This window comes from Haliaeetus albicilla, chromosome 3 (assembly GCF_947461875.1).
Source record: "Haliaeetus albicilla chromosome 3, bHalAlb1.1, whole genome shotgun sequence".
NCBI classification, from domain to species: Eukaryota; Metazoa; Chordata; class Aves; order Accipitriformes; family Accipitridae; genus Haliaeetus; species Haliaeetus albicilla.
This window is the reverse complement of record NC_091485.1, coordinates 47,533,786-47,561,649: the sequence shown is the minus strand read 5'-3', so window position 1 is coordinate 47,561,649 and position 27,864 is coordinate 47,533,786. Positions and strand designations below refer to the sequence as shown.

The following is a 27,864-nucleotide window of genomic DNA, read 5'->3' as shown; positions in this document are numbered from 1 at the left end:
AAATTACGTGCCACATATAAATCACACACCTTTCAAAATAGTCTTGCTCCCCAACAATTCCAACATAATTTAAAAACATTCTTGTAGACTTTGTGGACCAATTTTCCTTAGTTTGCCTGTACAGCAGCACCTTGTGAATGGAATAATAAACGATGAATAAAAAATGTGTTTGAATACTGAACAGAAAATTTTAACTATTATTAATATGGTTTTCATAAGTTATATTCATGCTAGTTTAGTAATACATCTGGAAGCTTCCAAGATTAAGAAAATGCATTCCTCAAAGTCAATGAAATATCACCACTGGGCCTCTCTCTTTCTCTCTCTCTCACCCCACTGAAGAATTTACTTTTTTTAGGAAGTTTGTCACATTTCTTCTCAGCCATTTTTTAACACAGGACTAGTCCTTAAATTTCTCAAACTGTTAAAATGATAGCAGTATTTATCACATTTTTCTTCATCTTTCTTACTTACTTAACATAAGTACTTCATAAGGTGGATGCCTCTTTCTGTCTGTTCTGCTTGGAAAGTTTGTGAAGCATGGTTGTATTACAGAACTTTAAATGGTATTTGTCCATGAGAGAAATATATTTTTCCTGGAAAATTTCTTAGTCACATTTTAAGAGAAGAAATTACAAAACTGAATTAGTGCATAAATCAGAGAAAATATTTATTTACAGACATGTAAAAATTATGTTACAACATTTTAAAGAAAACTGTAATGAACCATCAATCCGCTCTACATGGGCAAACCCTGAATGTTTTAAATCTAACTTGCAGTGGCACCTATTAAAAATATGACTGCTTACAAGATTGTAGCTATCTACATAGTTTAAGTACAATGATTTTTCAGAACTAAAAATGGATCTACAGAGAAAACTAATAAGAACTGCAATAATATGTAATACAAGAGTTTACAAAAGTAAAAATATTTTTTCTTGATCCAAACTTTAAAGCTTTTTAGTAAATATTTTCCATTCATGCATCTGCACAGGTTTGAAACAAATATCTGAAATACACAGAGTCTATAGGTCTGTGTAGAAAGTGAATTGGTTTAATTCAGGACTGTCCATAAAGGATTTTATGACTGTTGACTATCCAAACTGATTGACAAGATCCTTTATGTTCCCTATTCTTCCATACTGCAAGGGATGAGCAATGTTAAAAAAACCCCACAACTGACAAAACTCGTGTAAAACAAGTATAGGTAGTGGTGGCAAACAACACCGAGCATACCGCATACATGAAAAGTAGAGAACTATCAAGCTCTGTTGAAGCTACCAGCATCCTCTGTAGTGATTTGAAGCAAACATGCCATTAAGAAACCTTGCTAGTAATTGACTGCACAGCACAACAATCTTCTTGCTTGCAGATGAAGTAGTGCCTCATGGTGTTATCAGAGGTGTCTTTCTGTGTTCAAAATATATTCAGGACTTAAACTGTGGTGTGAAACAGTGTCGACATTATGACAGTGCAATCATTTCTGTGAATATGTAATCTAAGGGTAATGATTGGAAAGAATTTGTAAAAATCTAATAGAGTGCTTTCTGTGATTATTAGCTCATTTGGAATGGAGGTGGTGAAGAGATGATACACCCAGCTGTTTCTCATACATAATTTATTAACACCAACATCAGATCTGATCTCCTTGGACGACATTCTGCATCTTTTAAGTCAGCCAACAGTTTACATATTGAAATGGGCAAAATGCCTGTTGAGCTGCTAAGGTTTGGAGTTCTTTTTTTTTTAACTGTCAGCCAAAGATGGAGATCCCAAAATGGCAATTCTTCTTGCATTTTTACAGTTAAAAATGATCATAACCTATACTAATAGACAGAAAGTGGAGAAAAAGTTCACTGTTTGATTTGACCTAACATTTCATTTACACAGAAATAATATTTTTTGCTGCACTTTTCTGGGAGAGTCAGCCTTGGTGGATTCTAAAGCTGTGATTCTTTACGCTCAGGTGTAACTACTTGTACTATTCTTTCCTTAATTAAGTAGCTAGGTACTACTCAGCACTTAGGTAAACCATGTAACTCCACAGACAACAGACAAGCTAAATATAAGATACACAAACATAACTGAGAGTGCTATGTTACATAGTCTCCTAGTGAAGTAAATTCCCACTCAATAATAGATAATTAAATTTAAATGTATGCTCTTCTTCTAAATGTTTGAAGAATATCAGTCCTTTGATGACAGTCCCCATACTAGAAACCTGACTGGAGAACTTGAGCTCCCACGTCCTCATACCCCCACTGTTTGAAGTGAACCTATCATCTCAGAAACTGCTGGTTTTTATAGAAATTGAAAGTTTGATCTATTAAAGAGACTCTCTGGTACCTTTATCTTTCTCTTGCTTTCAGCCTACAGAGAACGATTGAAAGGGCAAGGCAAGGGTTCATCTTTGTGGTGCTGGATGATACCAAATACCCCTGGCCACCAGTGTCAGTGGACATCAGGGCTCTGTGCTGCAGACAGGCACACAGCTGGGTCTGAGCTCCATTTGACTGTGTAAGGTACTTCTTAAATTAATGTGTCTCCCTCTTGGAAGGCTGTAGCTATTACGTAATTTTTTTCCCCTGCAACGACTTTAGATATGTCTTTTTCCATAGGAGTACATCATCTCCCATAAGTATGTAGATAAATAAATATCTATTCCTTGTTTCATGTCATCTGTAGTGCTAAGGATGTCTAGCTTTGGGATGGTGAACAAGTTGGTGCTTTTGTTAGAGAAGACCTTGTGCCCATATCATATATGCTTTGATACCCTTAATATCTCAGTAACACAAGAGAAGTAATGCATCCATTCTGTTTGAAAAGAAATATGATTTATTAAGAAATTCTATACTGAGATTCCCCCTACAACACCTGTAATAATTAATTATTCCAACTGCAGGCTTTAGGAAGGCTTTAGGGGTTCAGGAGTGGAAAGACTACTGCCAGAAAATAAACCAAAAACTAATCAGTAGGCTAACTCGGGTTGTCAGAAATTGGCAGTCTGTAAGTAAATTACCTGGCTAGACAGGTGACTGACTGTCATGTAAACTTTCCATATGGTAACAACAAACTGCCTTTAGAGACTTGCGGGAACAGCTGTAACAGCTGTCTAGTGAATGGCATCACAGAGAGTGTTTATCTGAAGAAAGGGATTTACAGGAGGATGCAATTTACAGTTTATGAAGGATTGCTCTCTTATTTTGACATTTTCACTTTTTAGCAGCTATCCCTATTAGTAAACATAATTATTCCAATGATAAATATAATAAATAAAATAATAGAAAATACCATACAATGTTTTTAACTGTGATCTTGTTTGAATTAAGCTGTAAACAAAGAAGTGCAATATCACCTGACCCTAAATATGGTAAAACAGTAAAACATGCTAATCATAAAAATAGCTTTTAGAAATATATATTTGTATACAGTGTTTCCCACACCTGTTAAATATGTCCTTCATATTATTATGATACAGTACATTGGCCTTTCAGACATCAAAATTAAAAAAATAATACCAATAATTAGCCAGAGAAAAACACATTTACAGTCTAAACCATAAAAATCTGACAATTGTACAGCTTAGAACATATAAGAAATGGAATTTCTAATATTTGAACAATAACGTCCATTTTAATAAGTAAATTGAGTTTTCATACAAATTGATCAAAGGTGTTGCTAGCCAGTAAGAAACCGCAGTTCACAATTTTCTGTGGGGGAGTCAGAGTTTCTCTTCTCAGCCTTCAGGGGGTTCACACATGACATCTCATCACTTGATCTGTAGAAACTGAGAAATGAAATGTTCACTTTAGTATGAAGGCACAGAATTTCCTCCAGTAGAAACTCAAAAGGAAGCCAAGACAACTGGGGAAAAGAGGGAAGAGGACTATGACTTGACTTTTTCGTGAATCAATCAAATATTGATATCTAACAGACTTTCCCACCTTAAACCTTTGAGGGCTAAAAGAAGTCATGTCCCTGCAGCAGTGGACAATCAGGACTGTGCAACAGTCCTATGTTAGACTGCATGGCCCAAAATAACGACAGTGAATCAAGCAAGAGCTGTTGAGGCTGTCTTCCCCTCAATAATGCTATGCAAACAACTGCTGAATAATTTCTATTTTAGCAGCAGAAAATAGAAGAATGTATCTTAGCTGCTTTGCAATGAAATGCTTTATTTGCATAATAGCATTCAATCTAAATAAACTGCCTGTAGGATTCTTTGCTTCAGTCCCATTGCACTATTTATATACCTGATTCTGGACCATTTACATTGACTGTGTGCTTAAACAATGCTTATAGTTACCAGATTAATGGTTCTTTCCTCAATGGCTTCCCTTTTGACATTATCTATTTTATTATTTTTCTTGTGTACATGCCATAGGCTTTAATTGCATATCCTTTGATTTCTGTTGTTTTACCAGCCACAGTGTGAAACAGCGAAAATCCAGTGTCAGCCAATACTTTTGAGGGTCATTCTTCCAGCAGAGACTGGAGGAAGGTTGCATCTAAAAATCTGAGAGTCCTGCTACACAACCTATTAATGCTACCAGCTTCAACTAAGCATTCAGTGATGCTGCAGGGGACCATAAGATATACTAGCTCCACCTACCCACAGAAAAACTGACAACACTTTCCCAATCACCCAATCACATCTGTTTGGAAAACTGACAGTAGAAAATGTTAACAGAAGTAGATGGTTTCTTTTTTTAAGTGAAATTTTCAGCCTAAGGTTTTTTTTACTTTTTGACAGGAAAAATATCTTTCAGCCAATTTCTTCTTCACATTTTTTTTTTTGTTGTTGTTGTAATATTTTCTATAACTGAGACTGAAAACAGCTGGCATAACCTGGTGCACTTCTGATCAAAGCCCGAAAAATGTCCAGATGTTCTTTTCAGCCAATTTCCCCCTCTTTCAGTGAGTTTTAAGTCTGCCTTTTTCTTCCCCAGAAAAAAGGGACAATTTCTGTTAAAATTTCCATTTATTGAAAACTGGGTTTTCCAGTGAAAAAGATTTTATCAGAAACATCAGAGTTTCTGCAGGACTGGCCTCCTGCCCTTTGAAGCACTCAGCCATCAGATTCCCCCTTCTTGCAAAGGGAGCACCAGATTTCTGGTTGTACTCTTCACAGGTAACTAGGATTAGGGAGAAAAGCTTATGTGAGAGATCCCAGAACTTTCTTCTTTCAGTCAAAATATCCTAAAACTATTATTCTGTACTTGCATAGGGAAAAGTCTTCATATCCCCTATTTTTAGCTCCTGATCCCTTGACAGACTTAACTATATGAAAGAGATTTTTAAATTTTCCTGTTAAGTCTGAGAGAGGCCTAATGGTTGTAAAGTAGCTATTGATCTTACAAGAAGTAAAAAAAACCCCAAACCCACTGTACATGCTATTAGCTCCAGAAAGAGTTCTTCTTTGCTAGCCTTTTCTTCACCTATGCTTTGCTGTTCCATTATGCCATTATAAAAAGCAACAATTATGCAAGTAAGAAAAGAGACAGATTTTCAAGTTATTCATTGAAGCTTTTTCCCTGCCATAAACCTTTCAAGCATTTACCTGTCACCAGCACTAAAAAGCTTCATTAGGCTACTATTATGAAGCGTTACTGCTAACCATCTGGATCCAAGTCATCAATGCTGCTTTGCTGTTGTTTAGAAACAATGATAAAAATTTACCAACCCCACTAGTCCAAAATCTTGTATTCTTCCTTCAGTACATGGGCTTGTAATTTGTCTCTTAAGGCAAATAATCTTAAAGGCTGAGAAGAAACTTTAAAATCTGAAATAGTCAAGCTTTTATTTTCCATAGAATGACAGTAACCCAAGGCTATGATTAATCTAGTGTAATGCAATACTAATTTTATTCTATTTCTTTCTTCTGAATAGTGTGCAATTTATCAGCTGGCTTTATGGTAGTGCTGATGATATTAAAAAACCTCATGATGACTAATGTTTTTTTTAATCTTTTCATTTTCTTCCCGTTATATATAAAAAAAACATCCCGACACAACAAGGATGAACTGAATTACATTTAAGCCAGCAATATGGCTTTCATTTGATGTAGTTCTAACAGAAATCCACTTTAGAACGCGTGATTTGAACATAATGCATTTTAAGAATTGAATAACCCAACTGAGCATATAGTCTTGGCAGCCGTAGACAATATCAAAGAAATAGTATATTCTGTCCTAATTGCCATCATAATCTCTGAAAAAAGCTGGAGATAGGTTATGGAATATTTATTGGTTCATTTTCCACCTGAAATTATTTCTGCTGTTTTTTCCCCTATCTGGATGGCTTTTTGAGCATGAGCTATTGGAAACAGTCTTCTTAGGCATAACACGGTATTTCAGTCTTCCAGAAATGCTATTGCTACTGTTATTATAGTCCCAGTATGATCCTTCTAGCATTTGGGCCAGACTCAAATTATACTAGATTCAATTAATTTTAACTTTACATTATTACAATGTATATAACATTGGAAAGCCAACATTAAACACCTCACTAAATGAAAGTGCAATTCTACTTAATGGCCCCAAACTATAATCACTAAAAATGATGGAGTAAATCAGATAAAATTCAGTAAAAATCTAGAGAGTTTTCCATCTTGTTTTTTAGAAGTTTAATGGTTTTATCAATTACCTCCCCTCAAAGCCTAGATAATTCCAGTCTTTACATCTGTAGATCTTTAAGAATGCCCTGCATCTAAAGGGCATTTTTTGTGGAAGTGCCTGGCCATCAGACCACCTGCCAGGGGACTATTTCCTCTAAGCTCTGTGCTTTGTAGTCAGCAAACACCACACAATAGGAATAGTATGCACTCTGTATTTCCTAATAGTATGCACTCCTATTTCTCCTTTTATGAGAAGGTAAGCTCAATATATGCTAAAGAGCTGTAGGCACCATTCTTTTAGAATGAGGTGAGCCACCCCCTCTCCCCAGCCTCCCCAAGCAGCTGGAAGCTGTAATCGTGGCCACCACTTCTGTGGCAGGGGCGATGCTGCTCACTTTTCTAAACTTGTTCAGGTAGACTTTATTTGTCTGTGGGAGGTATGATTTTTGATCTCTGCTAGCTAGATCCAAACAGAGCTCAGCCTCTTTCCTGGTCTGGTTTAATTGTTCTTCCTTACAGTTCTGAAAAAGGGTAAACAATAGGGCTTTGTTTCTTCTTCCCCATAAATACCTAGTTTCTTTCTCACAGGGTTTATGGGAAAAAGTGCTGGAGTTTCTTTTTCACGCTCATCTTCCAGACCTAGATGTACAGGAATAAATCTTACTATCTGAGAGTGTAAATTCAGCATATATCCTTGGGAAGGAGTATTAGGAATGCACCACGACTAAATGACACAGAAGATGTACACAATTAACATCTTCCCTTGTAGTACATTAAGAAAATGTTTAGATAAAACTCCCACAGAACATGGATGTGACAGAATTTACCGTATGGTTTACCCCAAAATAATTATAAGCAATAAGAGCATCCAACAAGTATATGCAAGATGTTCATCTGACAAAATGCATCTGTTTTTAAACAATCTATTGCTTTGAATAGCTTTCATGATAACATTAATCTTAGAAATTCTGAGAAAATGCAGCTAAACACTGGATGGAGAGAAGATGGTGCACTTATACACATGAGCTTGAAACCCAAAGCCTCAAACATCCGTCCTCTTGCTTTCCTGCCTCTTTTTCCTTGCCAGACAAACCAGTCTCAGGACCAGACTTCTGAGTTTAATAACTGTAAGGGAGGCATCTGAAGCTAATTCTGACCATGGCTTGGTTTCAGGTAAAATTGCATTTCTACCTCTGTCAGGCTCCTGTTGAGTAGGAGACTTGATGCCTGACACCTTCCCAGGTTGCTGCTGGTGTCTGACTAGGCTTTGGCAGTGGGTTATGTGACTGCCATACATCACTTTCTGCAAAACAACTATAAGCTCCATTAAAATGCAGCTGCTGCACTGTCCTTTCACTCACAACACTGGCCCTCATACTTGCACTACCTCAAACTGCAACTGTAGCGTGATTGCTTTGATTGCATCTGATGCTCACTCCTATACTGTTTTCTGTACAACTGAGAATACTGAATCCAAGTCCACAGATGCTGCTCTTATGTCCTCTAGGATGGCATACTCTGTTTCATCTCTAATAATTTCTTTTGATTATAAAATGTAGTTTCTGGACAGGCAAAGAGGTGAAAAACTGAATCTGTTTGCAGAAGAGTCTTTTAAAAAAAAAAAATCCCAAATCTTGGTTAGCCATTATTGATCCAGATATTTCCCTAAAATGAGAAAAATCAGGATGCATTACAAAAAGTAGTAGTGCAAATTGCCATTCTGATTATTTGCTGCGTCTAACTCAAGACAATATCCTTTTTTCTCTTAAGCAGGCAGCTCACTGAGTGCAAAACCCAGTAATTTATGTTTGTAAGGTACCATGGGGGCATGTGCTTCTACTAGCTTTTACACAGCATTCATCATCATAAATGGAAAACCATAAGCAACGAACAGGGCTTACCAAGGAACCTTGAATTTGTATTAGCTATCACATTGACTTCACAGCTGTGTTCATTTGAGATACACCCTGTGCTTTGTCCCTTGATTTAAAGCATGAAATCTCTGATTAAGTAACACAGTTATATAGGTGATTTAGTATAATGCCCCCATACAAAATGTAAACGCTGAGTTCAGTAGGTGTTAGCAGTGGAATGTGAATGTGTCTGTGTATTATGGGTTTGCTGCTGTCATTTGTAACGCTTGTAAAACATGACAGACAAAATTATGGCACTAAAGCAAAACTTTTTATAATGAGCTAGTGATAGAATATTCACTGCATATAACAAATAGGAAGAATTGTACAGTTTGGTAAATATTAATAAAGAATAATTAAAGGAAGCAGCTGCACCTTCTTTAAACCTTTCTTCAAATGATGAAACCTAATAATTATCTTTTGTACTCTGTCAATCATACTTGAAGTGCTGAGAACACTACAGAATCGTTTTTCTGTTCAGTGAACAGTTTAATTGCTTTGAAGTGTTAGTACTTATGTGAGTACATGTAAGAATGGCTGTTTTACTCAGTGAAAACAAACTTCTACCTCCTTTGTATTGAAATGCTCTGTTTCACTTGTTTGCCCGATAAAAATCAGCAGGAAAAATGAGATAGCCCTATCAAATACTGATTTTTCCCCTAGACCAACATATCTTTTCTTTCTTAGAGTCCCGTGTGGGCAGATTTGTGATGAATACTGTTGGGTGTAGTGGTGGAGACAGGATCTCATATTTGGAGAGTGCCAGTGAGGACATGCTGCAGTTGAGATGATGGTCAGGTGTGAGGCTGAAGGAACAACCTTGGGATTAGAGTCACCATGATAATTTGAGACCTTTGTTGAAAGGGGCTAGGAGGGCAGCAAGGAGGGGGAGGGGAAGAAGTGGATCTGTCCCCCTCACTTTACTCTGTGGGTTTTCCTCCTACTCGACTGCTTTTTGCAGCAAAATCTTCCTCTACAAGGTCCTTTATAGCAGTAGGAGAAGACTCAGGGACTAGTAGTGTAGTTTCTGGTGATGGTGGGAAGGATCTGAAGCTGGAGGCATTGGACCTTCTGCAGAGTATGGGGTGGGCTGCAGGAGCAGGAGAACATGGAAGAAGTGGGAAGATGGGAAGGTGGTGCTTTTGCAGAACTTGTTGCCCTGAAGCCGTCACCCAGAATGCACTCACAAGGCTTCCCCACGGTGAAGCTGTGCTCCCACCACCAACACGCCATTTCGTATTCACTCTTGGCTGACAAAGCCAAACCAAATGCAGTAAGGCCTCACTGATGCTGTCCACAGAATTCCCTCAGCTTGTAACAGTGTATCTTGACAGCAGCTCCACACCTTCTTGGGATCCAGTGCCAAATACAGCAAAGGGGAAAATGTCCCACTTTCCTTTAACCCTGAATACGATTGGATGTTCATAGTGAATTCCCAGAGGTATGACTCTCATTGGAGACCGCTGGGTGTTTTTTGCTTCTTGGGATTAGGCCTGTTCCATGAGAAGCAAGCCTAGCTGAGTCCTAGCAGGATCCATGGTAAGGATCGTCCTTTATCATTCTGAATGCTACAAAGGAGATGGTTTTAGGATGCAGGATCTGTCAAAAAATTGTAGAATAAAATTCCTACTGAATTAACCTCTTCTCATTGTGAGTAGTAGGAATTCCCCAGTGTGAGGTGGTGGTCCAGTTAGTATTAATGCTGAAGGCAATAGTTCCTGTCCTACCAATGCCAAGGGTGCAGGTTTGAACACACAGCTTAATGTATAAAGGAACTACTAAAACTTGTACCCGGAGGCCACTCAATATGCCTACACTTTAAGTAGTGTGTTTTTAAAATATATGAAAGTAGGAGCTTACTAGGAGAATTACCTTAAACTAATTACACAGAAAACACCTGCTAAACTTTCCCAGTATTTCCAAATTAGAGTTTAGATAGATATCAAAAAACAAAGTGCACCCATGCAGGAAAAAGAAATTGTACGCAATGATGGTAATGAGATTAGGAATGTCCTATCTAATCAACAGGAGATTTTTCAGTTACTTGGAGGCAGAAGTTTTACTCAACATAAAGACCAGGTGGAGCGAGGTAAAAAGCAAATTAATAGAGAAGGAATGGGGAGGAGAGCTTGCCGGAGGAAGCAGCTGGAAGCATTTAGCATGAGATGACAGAGATACTGGGAAAGCTCAGAGGAAATCATAGGAAGGAAGGAGGAGAGGGGTGAGACTAACATTGATGCACAATGGATACTTAAATAGTGACAATAGTGTACTGAATTAAGACAGTCAGTTAAACATACAGGATGTAGCCTGCAAAAGACTGCTACCTGTGAAAGACTTGATTTGGGAATGTGATCCAGATGGAAATGACAATAAAAGTTGGTCCTATTTTAAACAGGTTTTGCTTGGCATTTTCCTGCGTAATACTTATTTGAATGCAAAGTTCATAGTAGTGCATAATATTTCTCTTTTATGAGGATTTCAAGAGACATTCCTTTAAAAAGAAAAATTACAAAGTAAAATGGTGGACTTGAGGTTACATTGTGGTCTGCAAATGGTGCAGAATCACCTGATAGCTGAGAAGGGATTAGTATAACCCTGCAAAGAGGAAGCAGAGAAGAATTTAGCCTTTTGATTCTTTATTTATTGGGGCTGGAACACAACTTACTCATTTTGAAAGACATTATAAAACTGTAGTGTACTTTTAGAAATCAATAGCAACAACAATTTGGAAACTTCAGATACACATATCAGCATAACAGGCTGGCTAAGATGGCATTTGATTAACTTCCAAATCTTCATTTTGGCAGACTGAGCTTGTTTTATTCCTCACTGATTGCTTTTTTGTTGAAATGGCAATTACAGTTCTATCACTTTCTAAATAACTTCCCTTTTCTGAGGTCTGTAAATGCCTATGTACAGATAAATTCAATCTGCCTTTCATGTTTTGATATTAATCATGCAGAAAATCTTCTTAGTAACACTTTTATATTTTCTCAAAAAACAGAGACCTTTTGGAATAATTGGGTCACTAACTGCAGTGGCTCTGCAATTTGTATTGAAAAAATAAAAATGTTTAAAATTTGTGTCTTTTTATATGGAAAAATAACAACCTTTTGGCTTTTCAGTGTTTACCCCTCTTTACTTGCATGAAGACTTTCAGCAGAAAAATGTTTCCTCTGAGAGTTTTTCATTCAGCATTCTTGAGGCTCAAGCATACTGATAAAGCCTGTGAAATGACTGGTTTTTAGGGGAACCAAAGCTATTTACTTTCAAAGACTGACATGCTAAGAAAAATGTGTGATGCATGGCAATTCCTCAATTTCAGTTAAATCTAAGTATTTGAGGATTAAGCTGATAGGCTCAAATCCATAGCCAAACACAGACCCAATGGCTGGCCTGAGTTATTGCAGAGGATTTCAGTGTCCCAGTGAGAGCCTAGAAAACACCAGTGTCCCCTTCCTGTTCTCGCACCACTTTCCCAGTGTACCTCGTACTGCTGCTTTGATATCTACGCTAGGTTACTATTCTGATGGCTGTTCTCCCTACACAGGACTGGGGAATGTTGGTTGCAAACAATGGGTGAACCAAACCCAACCCAGCACCTTCTACAAGTCATCCAAAGTCTACTGGAGTCAACCAAAATACAGGGAGGTAAAAGAAGAGCAACTCTACCACAATTAGTGAAAATTACATTGGCAAAAATATTCAGGGGTGGAAACTGAAATCAGTCTTTATATTTAAAGTGTTGAGTTACTTCAATTAAATCTGACGTTTCTTTACCAGCCATAAGTTACAGCAAAAAGCTTGTGATCTTTTTATAAGCCACCATTACCCTCCCCTGAAAAGGGATCTAGGTTTGCTTCTGGGTGGTAAGTATTTGGCTGTCCTTGTTTCTGTACTGCACTCAGTGGTTGACTCTATGCTTATAAATTTTAGGCTAGCAAAATTTGTGGAGCTAATTCTGATTTACTTAGATAGAATATACATAACCAGGCCACTTATACTGAATATTAAGGTCAATTACATTGTATCAGAGATGAATTAATCTAATTCAGGCAAGTATTTCGTCAGAGAGAATTTTCGCCTGATCTGACAGCATTATTTGCCTTTGAATCAATTCACAGGTCGGTGGTTTGTTGGTTTTTTTTGTTTCTTTTTTTTTTTTTTAATTGGAGGCACAACAGTTCTTTTTGACAGTTGAAGCTGAGACCTTAAAATTAAATATTTTGATGTCTCAAAAACACCAAGCACCATGACTATCTTATTCTTACCTAAAATCTTAAGATAAGCACATAGTCCTGACAAAAAATAAAAAAACCCAAACCCCAAAAACCCAAACCAAAATGAAATCAGCAGAAAAATGAATAATGAATACTAAATAATGATAAATCTACTGACAGTGGGTCAACAAACAGCAGAGTCCCCATTCCCCCCAAAACAGAGAAAGCACACAAGCTACCCTTTCAAAACACAGGTCCACAGGAAGGCAGTGCATGAGCTTGACACAAAGAACTTAGATAATTTCCTCTGTTTATACCCATTTATTATCTCTGAAAGGAGGTACCCCATCTAAACTGATGAACATAGGTGGTCCTTCTGTGCTCAGTGGGATTAGCAGGGGGTAGGAGAAGACGACATACAACTTTTTCTGCACTTGCTGTATGTGCCTGGGCATTTTGCTGGAATTTGCTGGCAGGGTTTATTCATGTTCGCCCTGCTGGGTCTGAAAGGGACCTGCACAGAATTGCCTTGCATACAGACCTCAAAAAGAGAGGCCATGCTAATAATTCTTAGCAGAAAATGTAGGAAGTTAAATGGTGACTGAAACTTCAGGCAGGCCAAGACTGATGGCAGGGTGCAACATAAAAGTAAAACATATTCATCGAAGAGTATATTCGATGTTGTTCAATGGGCAACAATAAAATTTGCAACTTTCTTGGCTGGAAAGCATATAATTTGTATAAATTTAAACCATGTTTTTGGGAATGCTCCTTTCCCACATGTTGGCTGTAAGGCCAAAGGCACCTATTGGTCTAACCTAAGAAAGAGGGGCTGAGTCTACATGCGCATTCGATCTGCTGAGACACATTGCCCACCACATTGGCTCAGTGGCAAAGCTGAGAATGGAATCCAAACTTCCTGATTCCCCATCCTTTGCTTAAAAAAGAGATTAACAGACGAAAAAAAACATTCTTTTCAAGCTCTTTTGCATCAACTCTAAGATTCTAATGGCTGTAAATTAATTATTTACATTATAAATATTTTAAAAGTTTTATGGTCTTGGGTTTGGTTTTTTTTAATTGTGGACTAAATAACATAGAGCAGATTCAGAGGAATAGATGTGAAAGGTGAGGAAATTATTTTGCTCATTCATTTTACAAATATGCAATTACAAGCAGGGAAGTCTAGTAGAAAGAGAGACACAAAGTGCATGATAACAGTGCTTGCATTTTCTGCAGGTTCCCATGTGATGTGTAGGGGATAGGATGTAAATAACAATTAGAAAAATATTATGTAGTCAGTCAGGAGTAACCTGGTTAAAACCCTGAAGACTGCTTAGGAAGCCTTCCTCTGAGAAATTGACTGCCAGGAAAAATGGGGAGGAGGACCTGGTAGCAAGGCCTTTCCAATGACTCGTACAACAGCGTGTGAACAGCAAACACGTCTACTGTGCTATTGCATATATTAAATATAACAAAAGGGCATGTCAGGAAGTTTCTTACAATTTTTGATTTCATGACACGCTTTTATTACTTTCTCCATTTTTTCAGTCACAGGTTATTAGATTTACTGCAGCTTTGGAAGGTACAACACATTAGTATCTGTCGGGTATGCTGCCCCTAATGACTTTCTTAGCTTGCTCAAGTACAAACATCTTGCACTGATATTTATCAAGTGAACACAATCTTTTACCTATTCATTTATCTTAGGAATGAAGAGCTTCATGTTTCCCCTGATACTGAAAGCAAGACTTCAATGAAGTCCAAAATGTTCAGTGCATCAAAAAGACTAAATTTTGCTTGGTCTCAATGATATTTAAAGTAATGTAAATAAGATTTCTGGCACACTGTTGCTTCAGCCATTACCATTCATTAGAAGTTTTATCCTTTTTTTTTCTGTATAAGTGCAATCGGCAAGCTGCAAATTGTCACAGTAGCTATTGATCTTTTTGACATGCCTAATCAGCCTAATTCTGTTGATAATAGAAGAGTCAGTCTGGTCTGCCCTGATGCTATTGAGAGGAAAAAAATGTATCTAAAAGGGCAATGAAAAATCCATTTTGATTACAATAATAAATTAAGTACTATCAGTCCTATCATATAGTCACATATTTGATCAATTTTGCTATTTGAGATATGCAAAATTGGGCTTAAAGTACATGAAATGCTTTGGACAAATTTTTATTCCTTTTCTGTAGATCTTATTCTTCTCTCTGCTGAGTATTTTCATTGTTGAATGCTCATGCAAAATAATGAAAATAAAGAAAGTTTCGCTGTTTCCTACAGATTTGCTATTAAATTACTTTGATTTCCCATAAACTACTTCTAGGAGAGGTATGATGGATGCACTGAACCCCTTAACCAAACAAGCAGTAGTTTGGTTCAGGCTCCAGAGGAGGTCAAGTCCTGAGCTGTAGCAGCCAAGAACTCCTCTAGTTTCAGTCTGTTCTCTGAAAACCCACAAAGGAGCAAAGTAACACAGTAAGCATCGATGCATATGAGCTTGGAACACCGATCATGCGATTAACACATGAATAGCAGGTGGCTTTCTGAAGACTCATTTATCCAGGAACAAAGAAGATTGTGGGTGCAAGGAGTCTTATGCATACCTTTCCTATCGCATGTAATTTGACTACAAGCCAGCCACTTTATTCCATAAATATGACGGCCTCAGTGAGCCTTCCTTGAGCTCTCCCTGCTAAGCAGCCTGGTTGCACGGCAGAGATATCCCCTTGAGCTGGGACACCTCTCAAGGTTGCTCCTCGAGGCAGAGACCTTTTGCCAAGGGCAGATCTTTGGTAAGCGACCGATATCACACATAACCTTGTAGTATGGTAACTTTGATTTGTGCCTTAGTAACTTTGATTTGTGTCTTGGTAGTTTTGAATCATTGTTCAAATGATTGCACCATACATTAATAGTGTGAATCTTGCCATCAAACTTTCTTAAGTTGTACTTCTACAACATCATATTAAACCCACTTTTGCTGGACAGTGGTCCTTTCAATGATCTAAATTACTCATTTGTGACAAGAGGGAAATATTTTTGGTGAGCTTTAGCCAAAGTACTAGTTGGTTCCATTGATTTAAATGGTATTTGCATCAGTTCCCACAAGAAATATAGCTATTATTATATCATAATTTTTTTACTTTTGCATAATGAAACTCAGTACTGCGAGACAATTATCCTGAGTTTTTTGTCTGTGGCAGTTTCTCTATGTTTGAAACATGATTGTCTATGAGACGTTAGAAACAAATCCGATGATAGCCTGAAACTATGCAGTACAGAGGTGGAGAAAAGAACAAGAGTAAGAAATGAAATATCCTTGAGAGGTAACTGTAACTGAAATATACTTAATAGAAAGGGAACTATAATTGTTGTTGAAATAACTGCTGTAAATCTACATTGTAACCAGAACTGGGCCTTGCACAGTCTCTCTACCTTTAGTTTCTGATATAATTTAATAAAAATGCCTCTCAAGACATCTCATTAAAGGTGACTCATTATTGTGAAAGTCCCATCTAATGCTTGTGTGGCTTCATTATTTTTAGCGTAGCTACACCAGCGTAAAATCACAATGCTGTGACTATGAACATATCCTTCAAATTCCAGCCAAGCACTAACCAGAGTCTGATCTGAGTTATGACACCATAAATCTATTGTGTTTGAAATCATTAGGATCACATGCTCTACCAGAGAACAGTTTGCTCTACTGAATGCTTAACTACTGAACCACCGCTGTGCTATTATTATTATAGTTACTTATTATGAAAGGCTGACAGTTTGATAGAAACTATTCTTCTCAGGCAATGTAATATAGATATGAGTGCTTGTGTGTAACTCATTCCAATTAATTAGTTTGTTGGTATTTTATTAAGCATTAGCCAAAAGTGATTTTTTTTTTCCAAATCTACAATACTTCAGGCTTTCAGCCAATTAATTGGATGCCACCTTTGTTATTTACAAGGGGATTGCGGAGATAAGTTATAGTTCATTTTGAGCCAGTGCTTCCTCAATGATCGATTAGTGCCATTTGAAACAAGTTCAGAGAAGTTATATGAAATGCTCTGGGCCTGCACTGAGTTGTCCAGCCGCTAAATCAGCAGAGTAAGGAAACCACCGTGCATGCTAATAAAGAAATGTGTTTCCTGCATTCAGCCGCACCACACACTGCTAATGCTAATTCTGGTAAGAAGGGGCTTGTTTAAGAGGTATAGAGGCCAAGCTGCTTCTCAAATATCAAAACCCGTGTTGGTCTGTGCTGCAAAGGTGGCTTTCTGCTCTCCTCTGTGCATCCACAGGAATAAGAGGAGGTTATTGGCTTTCCATCCCACTCCTTACAATTTAAAGCCATAGCAGGCACCTGAAAACTTCTTGATACCACTGACGTGTTCTGATGATTTGTGGCCGGTTTGTGATTTGTGTGTGAGGTGAACTTAGTAAACATAAAGATCTTTCTTCATAGGAGCTTGTTTTCTGTAAGGCAAGATAGGAAGCTGCGTAGGTATGTTGCTTTCTTCACAGCGTTGTTGAGGGTCAGTTAGATTAAAAGCAATAAGAGTGGATGCGTTTGCACTAGGAAGGAACACAAAGATTTTTAATTCACTGCAACTAGAAACTGTTCAATGCGAGGAGTGGATGGAAAGCCTGACTCATGGGTCCAGTAAAATCTGGGATAACCAACTACTTGGTTTTGTATCTAAAGGGAGCAAAGCAAACAGACCTGAAGTTTTCATCCACTCCAGCTACCTCTGAAGGTCAGTTACATGACATGAGTTGAGTAGCTCAGGAGCTACATTCCAAGTTAGTGATTATTTTACATATATATAGCTACAATATATTATTGCATGCCCTTGTACAAGAGGGAGTGGAAGACCACCGTGTAAGAGCAGGTGCGTAAGAAGTGTATGACACTCTTCACTGAGCAAGTTGAAGTCAACTGTTTGACATATCCGTACATATATCTAGATCATATATCTGAAATCACCATTTAAAGAACTCTTCAGTATGTCAGTGCAGCAAAAGTCTTTGGGGATTGTTCTAAAAAGATCCTCAAGCTGGAATGTCTGTAGCACTGGAGACACTTACTGAGAGGTGTTTGTGGGCAAACAGTTGGTACAAAAGAAACTTTCCCAAGAGGTGATGTTTGATGACTGCAGCAGATACTTCAAATGCAGCATGTCTTGAATTAGAGTTTAGATGGGCAATCAAGTTATTGCAGCGTAAAACTTTTTCACACTTCAGCTGAGCCGTAACAACTGTTTGTGCGTGCATCTTTAGTCCATAGAAAATGACAACGCAGGAATGAACAACATCCTGATCTAAATGGTGGATGAAGAAGGTGTGCAGCTGTTGAATGTGATGTGTTTTTGTGTGTGCAGCCAGGCAGGCAAATGAAGAGGCTAAAGCCTCCTTAAATCCATGCCTGACTTAACGCAGACTGCAGGCTAAACTACTTTACATTTCTTTACAGTTGGTCTAGGCTGAAAGCAGGCATGAGGATAGCTGCCATCACTCAGTTAATGTGCAGTAACCTGTTCCCCCGAATAGACAGTGTGTGAATTTAGAGAACTGATCCTACCACCTAAACCCACAGCATACATCCTGCATAGTCACTTCCTTTACAAGTAAGAATTAGAAATAGAGAAAGAAATATAGTTTTGAGTCCTCTAGTCCAAAGATGAAGATCCACATACACAGATTCAGAGGCTCCATTCTGGCAGTATCTGGACTCTGGCAGCAAGTCTGTCCTTATTGAACACTTTCCTTTACTGACAGCCTTAGGGCTGGTGATGGGGAAAAAAAGAGACAACAGTATTGTGTTCAACAGTCCTGTGGCAGTTTATTGGCAGATGGCTTGGTGGGAGATTTACAGGTAAGTATGAAGCACTGCAAAAAAGGTTAAGATCTAAATTTAAGTCATGTTCCTCTCTCCCTCTAATAATATTCTTCAGACTAGTAGACTCACAACCAATTTTTGGTGCTGAACTGGCTTCAGAAGATTAGCTATGCCCATTTCAAATGTTTTTCTATTTGCTCTGCTGCTCTTAGTGATAAAAGAAAAGAATTTTTTTCATCATCATCCTAAATCCCTTTAGCTTTATATTGTGAAAAGATTATAGATTTCATTAGAAAATGCCCTTTGGAGGTGTATTTTTTATTCTGAGTCCAAGGTTATGTTTTTACACATGAGAAGTTTGTCCTAATTGTTTCACATTTAACACTTTTCATGCTTAAAAAACCTTTTTTTTTCCTCATATGAGTTGTAACTTGCTCCATTCCAAAATGACACATTTGCTATTAGTCAGCTCTTTTTCCTAAATTACTTAGTTTTCATGAAACAGGAGAACAACATCTGTTAGGACTTCCTGTTTTATAACAAGATTATTGATCTATCTACTTTACTTTTCACAAAACAGAGGGTAATGCCAGATAGCAGGGCACAGAATGGGTAGAAGCAAACTGAAATCCCAAGTATTCCTACTGGTGTATTCACTAGATATTTGATAGCATTCTTATTGACTTTCCAGTTACACAGCTATCAGTGATTGGAGTAGAAATTAAAACTTATAGGAATTGGCCATTATATCTACATAAATATATGTAAGTATAAGTGAAAAACAGGCTGAATTACAAGATGCATCATAAACTACCAGCTTCATGTTATAACGTTACTGGCCAATACTGCTGAGTATTTGGGTAAAAACTGTGGAGGAAAGATGTACAGTACAATTTATAATTGCCTTTCCATGGGAAACACCCATTGCCTGAGATTTCTTCGAAGTAACCCTTTGTAGTGCAATCCTTTATCCCATCCGTAGCAGTTTTTCATTCGCTGGTCTCCCTAGGCTTTGCAAAAGAAAGTGTTATTATCCCACAGCAGCAGGGAGGAAAAATAAGGTGAAGTGGCCTCTTCCAAAGCTTGAAGAAAATGACAAGGGAGGATGAAAAGCACGAGGATTTTACATCACTGGCAATCTTGGTTCTGAGCTTTAAAGTCTACAATACTGCCGGCTTCTCGACTAGAGAGTCCCAGCATTTGGGAAGGTGGAAGGCATGAGGCTGATGGGCTCTACTGCCCTAGCATTGGGACAGGCTGCACCTGACGGCGATGATGCATGTAGGTGCTCTTCCTTGCCCTTTCCTCGCTACCACCATGTCAGGGCTGGGGAGATATAATTCATGAGTGCTAGGGTGCAAGGCAGAGGACATCACTCTCCATGTGCAGTGAGCCACCTCCTCCCGGCACTCAAGGGGCTCAGTAATAGCACACAGAAAAAACGGGGCTGGTTCCCCACCATGCCTTAGATGTGTGTCTCAGACTTCTGAGCTGTCTTTGGAGCTGTGTCTGCAACACACTGCACTTCAACTAATTCCATAACATAAATCCTGGAAACGCTTTTTAACTTGGAAGCAGTGGTGTGCAAATGTTGCTGTGCTGATTCCAGACTTTCACTGCTAATGAAGTCTTCCTGTGCTGTTTGCTTTTCAGAAAGTTTCCTGCTTAGGCCTTTGCTAGATGAAAAATCTCTTCTACATCATGCTTCATTATATAGTATAGATATATGCTAAATATGTCATACCCACAGGGTGAAATGACAGCACTGAACAATCAGAGGCTAATATACTGTACTTTAACTTCTCCATTTAGTTGTCTGCAGTAGGGAGTATGACACCTAATTAGTGCAAAACCCACAACTCTTGTTAAACTGAGGTCACCCCTATTACTAATATCACTTCAGCCAAACAGGTATTAGCCATGGTGGGATATTATATTTACAACTATTTATTCATTACAAAATTTCAACTTCCTACAAATTCAGAGTGGCAACTTCTTGCAGACGTCCGTCATATCTGTACAGGAGAACCTGTTCCTTTGAGAAAATGTGATAATGTCATCTATTCTACATCACGTGTTAAAAGATGAGGGGATTCAGGTTGTAATAGCTTCTCCTAGGCATAATGCTATTCAGGATTTATAAATTCACAAGGGCCTTGTGCTGGCTAAATGGACACAAACCTTCAAATTAGCAGTAGGTTTAAATTGCATTTCCAGTAAGCAGTACAAAACACTGGTTATTCACATGCCCTGTTACTCCAGACTTCGTGTTGGTTTAGCTGTGCACATTGCTGACTGACTTCTGTTGGCTTCACTGAATGATTTTTACAGTGTACACTTGATTAAATGTGTGTTAAAAAGCAAGCAGGAACAGTGACATTGAGCATCAGAAGTGATTTCTGCTCACAGCAGAAGTATATGAAAGCTGGGAAGAAAGGGAGAGTATTATAGAGTCTAAAACAGTGTGACTGATCCATTCTTATTAGGAATGAACAAAAAAGTATGAACCTGGCTTTCAAAATATTTTTTAATATGTTTTTCCAGAAGAACTTAGAAGTTTAACAACATGATGGGCATTTCATGAAATCTGCAGGATCAAGCTGAAAACCCAAACATTTCTTAAGGAAAAGTCCTTGCATCAAAAAAATCTGTAGCTGCCAACACAGACTACAGAAGATAATACACATGGAAGACAGGGACTGAAGATTATGGGGGACCGCAGGTTTACAAATGAGAAAGTTGTCTATTCTAGAATCTTATTTAATTTTGAAATGCTCCAGTTAACACCCTCCCCGCCCTGGCCAAAACCAAACCACACCATGTTTTCCTTTCTTACCTACATTTCAGTAAATGTAAAATAATAAATGTAAATCAATTTAAAGTACATTTCCTTTCTAAAATCACCAAGTGTAGTAAAATGTATTTTTCTTGTTTATCCTCAGAGGGCCCTATGCTTAAATGATACTACAGTGTATGAAGAAGGACTAGGCACTAGTTGCAGAACATCACAGTGCTGCTGTAAGCTTATTTTGTTAACCCAGATTGTTGTTTCTCTGTGGTTACTTGTAGCAACTGTATAGACAGACATGGCATGATTATTCCTTACCAGCTCATTGCTGCCATCCTCATCAAAATCCTCCTCTATCCCATCAGTCATATCTTCTCCATCCCCATCTGCATCTGGCCCTCCTTCAATTGGCTCTTCTGTAGAGTTATCTGCATTCTCTGATATGCATTCCTCTTGAATCAAATCAGCATTGTCTTCCATTTGTTTCTTTTGAGCTTCTGTAAGGAAAAGATACTCTATAGAGATTCAGTAACCTTCCCTATTGGTGGCAAAGAAAAGTGCTCTGGGGAAAAAAACTAAGCTTCCCATCTCCACATGTGCTAGCTTTGTAAAAATCAGTGTGTTAATATCTACCAGGCAAATATGATCAAAACCCTTGTTTTCAAAAATTAATGCATAAGTCAACCATACACACTCATCTATCCCATGCAGTGGATGAAGGCTTGATTTACCAGTGGATCCAGCTTTTTGATTTTCTGGACTTTGCTTTGCCTTGGGAATCCAGTTGGTGTAGTCGCTATATATTTATTTATCTGCAGCCAATGAGAAATACATAAATCTCTATGCTCTAAGAAGTGTTAATTGCCAATAAGTGAACAAGGATTTGCATAAATTTGCTGTGAATATATCTCAACAACCATACAGATAATGAACAAATCCTTCTAGACAACTGAACATATTTTTTATGGAGTAAAGTAACAGTTTTTCCCCGTTGGTATAATGTGCTGAGGTAACCAGAGAATGTCTCCCTCCAATTACCCAAATATAGGCTTCCTATAATTTCCGCAAAGTGGTGAAAAGAAAGACCATTTCCATGGAGGCCCAGAGGATCTGTCATGGTTGGCTTACTGCAGATAGCTGCATTGTTGTGATCATGTATTGTGAGACTCCTGGATACGCCGAGGAATTTCATCCAGCCAGCAGAAATCCAGAGGAGGACTGAGGGAGGAATGTCAGAGGCAGACTGGCCAGAAGAGTGGTTGGAGGGATCAGTCTTATTCCTATGTACACCAGGAGTTTAAATGAAAAGCTTTATGTACTCAAAGTGAATACAGGCCAGAGAATTAGTTGCATGTAGCTGGAATACCAATGTCTTTTCAGTCTGAGGGTGACAATACCCATCAATGGTCCAATTTCTAGAACAAAAGCATTTCTTTCTTTGTTATATTGACTGTTTTGTAACACTAGTATTGCATCACTTATCTCGTTGGTCAGCCAATGAATCTGCAGATTGCCTGTGAAGCTCTATATTTTTCAACTCTGTGAATATATTATCATTTTACTATAAATTGTTACCAGCTGCATATAATATTCAAATCTGCTCGTACTTTTCTGTATCATAGTCTTAAACCAAGACACTTGTTTTTCCTTCTATGTCTGCACATTTATTTTGCAACTTGCTTTCACGTCTTCAGTCTTTGTTAGTCTCTAGTCCCTCATTTTCAAATCCATTTACTGAAGATCTAGAACAATTAAGCTTTTCTCCCTTAGTCACGTAATTCCTTCAGAAAGATTCTTGGACTTAAAGAATAAAAAGTCATCTTATCTAACTGCTTCAACAGCACTGTAGTTATGCATATTAGAAGAAGATTCAGCCCATGGAGCCTCATCATGTATTGGTAAGGTGCTCTACACAAAACCATGCTAGTTGTAAGTCACTGTGTTACTTGCCTTACTACTCAGGGAAATGTGGATTGAATCAGCTTTGCTTACTATGTCCTGCCCCACCACCTTCTGCCTCAAGCCACTTCTGAGATTAACCCAGCTGTGGCAGTGACAACTGAATCAACTTTAGTCAAGGCTTTCAAAAACGGTTCCTGAAATTACAGGCTTAATATATTTAAATGGGGAAACTTTTAGGATACAGCTGCTAAAAAATTAGGTCACTTACTTAATTGTCTGAATGAGAACATAGACTGGGTTCCTCAGAGGAGTCTAAAATACCAGGTCAGCATCTAACTCTTTTGGGCTCTTCTGAGAAGCTAAACTTAAGATCCTACCTTTCAGCACCCACCTCTGATATTACAGGGAGAACAGTCTCCTCTAACAATTTTTTCACATCGGAACAGCTTCTTATCCTTGGCTTCCTGATTCAGTTTTTTACAAGCAAAGGAGCTATTTCTGCAGTTTCCCTATGTAGAGGAAATCCTCTTATCTATATTTCCCCCTATTGGAGTGGTCAGGGGCTGACAATAGTAAAAGAGAGAATATCAACTGTCACTGTAAGGAGAGTTTTCACACAGGTGTAGAGCAGTAACCAATGTATGCACTGAGCTTGTCCAGCTTGTCTGTTTAACCTTTCACATTCCTCCAGATGTATAACTTTTAAGATTAATAATTGAATATTCTTGATAAGAGTGATGCAAACTTAAGAAACCAGAAGGGCAAGATGATGGCTTGATTTTTGTTTGGTGTAAATGAGACATAGATCCTCTCTGATCCCAGTCTTAGTGACGCCACACCTTCTGGCAAAGGAAAGTAGGAAATAATATTGCCAAACTGTAAAGAAGGAACATCATCTAACATCTGACATCATAAATGAAATAGTTCAGCTACTGATGTAGCTTTATCTTACACAAATCTTTTAGCTGAGGAAGCGATCATCTGCAAATGAGTCACCCAGGCTGCATAACCCTCTTCATCAGCTCAGGAGACTTAAATGAGGATCCAGGTTTACTGGTATCTCTGAGGGGTTTTTTCTCCTCACACTCTCCGATGAGAGGCAAAGAATATGGGGGATAGGTTCTGCACCTGATGTTTTAAAATATCAACAATTTGAAACCAGTTTTTAATCTCTGAGGATATTATTCACTGCTTGTCTTCAAAAGACATAACAGTATGATTCAATACAAATCAACGTTTTCCTCTTTGAGCTGATTTTTATTTAAATGAGTTCACTACAGTCCTTTAGCAGACGTGAAAATTGGATATCAAAGTACAATGACATGGAGGTTGTTTTGCATAGTAATGGATTTTATATAAAAGTTCCCTGAAGCAGGGATGCACAATCTCAGGGTATTTCAGTACACAAGTGATTCAATGGAGTGCCTTGCAATTATATCTTCACTGATTATACCAACTTTTATCTAACTTACATAAAGTACAAAATAGAATATAATGAGTACATATTGTGTATGGTTCTCCTGAAAGAGATAATCATACTCTGTACTAATGGTTTACCTTAGACTTGAAAAAAACCAGTCAACTCATTTTTGGGGTAAACTATAGCAGCTGAGGGATTGGTCCTGGTCTGTCAACTTAGAAAATGATTGTAAATAAAAGGTAAGTTATTTTTAAGAGTTGGCTTTGGTTGCCTGTTTTCTGGTTTTTTTTGTTTGTTTGTTTGTTTTTGTTTTTAATTTGTTTTTTAATTTGTTAACCACAAAATATTTTTCTGTAGTGTTCTGCCCTAGGAAGATGTTCATTAGAGTTATTTTGGAATAGCAGGAAACTTCTGGGTTCAGAGAGATACCATCACAATAGATCAGGAAATAGGGCAGGCACTTGGGAACAGGAAGGATCCAGATCTAAATATCTATTTTGCCTGTGTCAGGTTCATGAACCTTGACTGCTAATTCCCACCAACGTTTTAGATAGTCTTGATGGAACTGTCTTTATGTGTCCTGTTGGGTCTTTTTAGCTTCACGTAACTGATTTGAGTTAGGAAAAGGGCATAAATCTGAGTGCCCAGACACACAGGCAGCTGTGGATTCTGAGGCAGAGTTTTTTTCACACATTTGACACAAAATACATAAAAGGTTTTCATCAGAGAATGGAGGGGAGAAAAAAAAAGGATCATTCAGATTTTTCATGAGATAAGGCTTCCATTTCCCCACTGGCTTTCATCAAAATGAGTTTGCTAGTACACAGCTCCTGTACAGAGTTATACCATGTGATTTATAATGAAATAGCCAAGAAAATTCCACAGACAGTGGTAAGAATTGAGATTGTTTTCAACATATACCCTTGTGAAAATACAACCTTGTAAATCCCTTATAACTTCTCAGCATGGTTTTAAAGTGCTGCCAGGTGAGATCATTCAGCTAACAAAATGATCACTACAATGATAGAAAAAAAGGTCTTGATTAAATTAAAAAGCAGTGTTGGATTTTGTCGTTCCTAAGGTTGCCTCAAACATTTCAAGCCAGAGAAAAGCTGAACTAGAGATGCGTCTGGTTTTCCAGAGACGCCACAGCTTCACAGAATAGCTTAGGTTGGAAGGGATCTCTGGACTCTCCAAGTCCAACCCCTCTTCAAAGCAGGGCCAGACTCAAAGTTTCGTCCAGGTCCATGGGGCCTTGACCCAATGAGTTTTGGACGTCTCCAAGGATGGCACTGCTACAGTCTCTCTGGGCAACCTGCCATACCGCTTAGTTGCATCTCTTTTCCTTATATCAAACAGAAATTTCCCTTGCTGCAACTTGTGACTATTGCCTATTGCCCAGGCAATAATTCCTGACATAGACCATCTAATAATTCTTAATGTAGATAGCACAAGCATCCCCAAGGTCATCAACCTCTAACTTAATTCTGTCCAGTCAATTCTTTAGTGATATTTTGTTTCCAGAACATCTAGGAAGAATCTCCACCCTGCCCCCTACACCATAGAAAACAGTTCTTGAAATGATGTTACATGCTCTGTGAAGAATATTAATTTATCCTCCCATAGTTCTACCTGAGAGTTAATTTACCTTGCTTCAGGCCTCTATTATGTAGCAAAATTTCTGGAAGGCTTTCAGTCTGCTTGACTGATAACTAGGTTCTAATTTAATTCATTTGACTACAAATTGCTTTCACCTACCTGCTTCAGCTTTTTGCTGCTTTTCAATCTTTTCCAGTCTCCCTAGCAAGGAGTCAATTTTTGTTTTGATTTGGGTTAATTCCTTCTTGATTGTTTGCAACTCGTCTGATTTCACTGTGGAAAGAGAGCAAAGATGCAAAACATGAAATAAAATTTATTTGCAGCCCCCCATGAACAAAACATGTTTTTTTCTTTCCTCTAGTACAAAGTCTACTCTCTCATTTCTGTCAGTATTTTTAGAGATTTAACTTCTAAAATGAACACTGTTAGTTAAAAACGCTGAATCCTAGGAAATCACAGCATTCTAAGCCCTAATGGCAAAAGGTTATGTGAGGTGTATTGCTCTGTAATAAGCACTTCAGGCAAAACACCTTAAAGGCATTCTTAGTAAATCCAAGTAACTTTTACTAAAAAACAACCTATAGTGAAAGAATGATTCAAATATGACAGACAGTTCACAGTCTTGCAATGCTATTTTGCTGGACTATTTTGTAATAATAGCAACAATAATAAAAAGATCCTTCACAGTAGCAGTCAGTATTTTTCAACAAGAGTGACTGGTAACATAAATGTTAGGGCAGCCAGGAATGCAATATTATGTTCCAGCCAACAACTTCATTGCAATAGGTGTTAAGTATTATTGCTTCAAAAGCTTTCAGTTCTGGTAATTTCTTGTACTTTTTCCAGCTGTGGATAACATATGAAAATATTTCTTTTTATGATCACATCCAGGCACATGGAGGCAATGCCTATAAATTAAGATCTGAAGTTTCCAAATCTTTGTTGCATTGCATTACTCTTCAATTATGTTCATTATTGCACTCCCATTGTCTAACGTAAGAAGGACTAATGGCTTTGGAGGTGTTTTGGCTTCAGAAGAAGCAGCACTGCAGTACTCATGAATGACCTCATTATTATGGCATTATCAGGACATGTTTTTATGCTCAGAAGATAGTCCAAACAAATCCACTTGCCCTGTCTATGCTAGGATATAATGTTGAAAAGGCCAAGAGAAGAAAATGGGATCCCTGTGCTAGCATGGGAAAAAAAAGCCATTTATAAAGGTCAGGAGTAGGTAACACAGCTATACAATTCTTGTAGGAAGAAATGGACCATCACCTTCAACTGTGAGGGACTGGCAATGGAAGAGCACTGAGCGGTATTACTCATCCATCCTTATTGTTGCTGGAGTAGGATATGCATTGACTTTGGTGTGTGTGTCCAGAGCAATGGGAGGGCCCTTAGTAAGTCTGGGAAAAGGGATATTCTGCCATGGAGAAGGACATGTTCCCTTTCTGTCCAGAGGGTCTCCTGGCTGCATCTGGCCATATCAGTCCCGTTCATTGACTCTTGGGCATGTATTTCATCATGGCGTCTCATGGGTATGTTTTATTGGACAGCCAAA

The 27,864-nt window shown here is 38.0% G+C and overlaps 1 protein-coding gene across 11 annotated transcripts in view; it reads right to left on the bottom strand.

Annotated features, from left to right (window-relative positions):
- Positions 1 to 645: 645 nt before the first annotated feature.
- Positions 646 to 27,864, bottom strand: part of RALYL (RALY RNA binding protein like) — a 402,380-nt gene continuing 375,161 nt past the window's right edge. For all 11 annotated transcript variants that reach the window (XM_069779585.1, XM_069779591.1, XM_069779593.1 and 8 more), the window contains 3 exons: positions 26,460 to 26,573; positions 21,698 to 21,876; positions 646 to 3,787 (listed from right to left, as the gene is read on the bottom strand). In XM_069779585.1, coding sequence (XP_069635686.1) covers positions 3,770 to 3,787; positions 21,698 to 21,876; positions 26,460 to 26,573 — 311 coding nt within the window. In that variant the 3' untranslated portion in view covers positions 646 to 3,769. The remainder of the gene's footprint in view (positions 3,788 to 21,697; positions 21,877 to 26,459; positions 26,574 to 27,864) is intronic.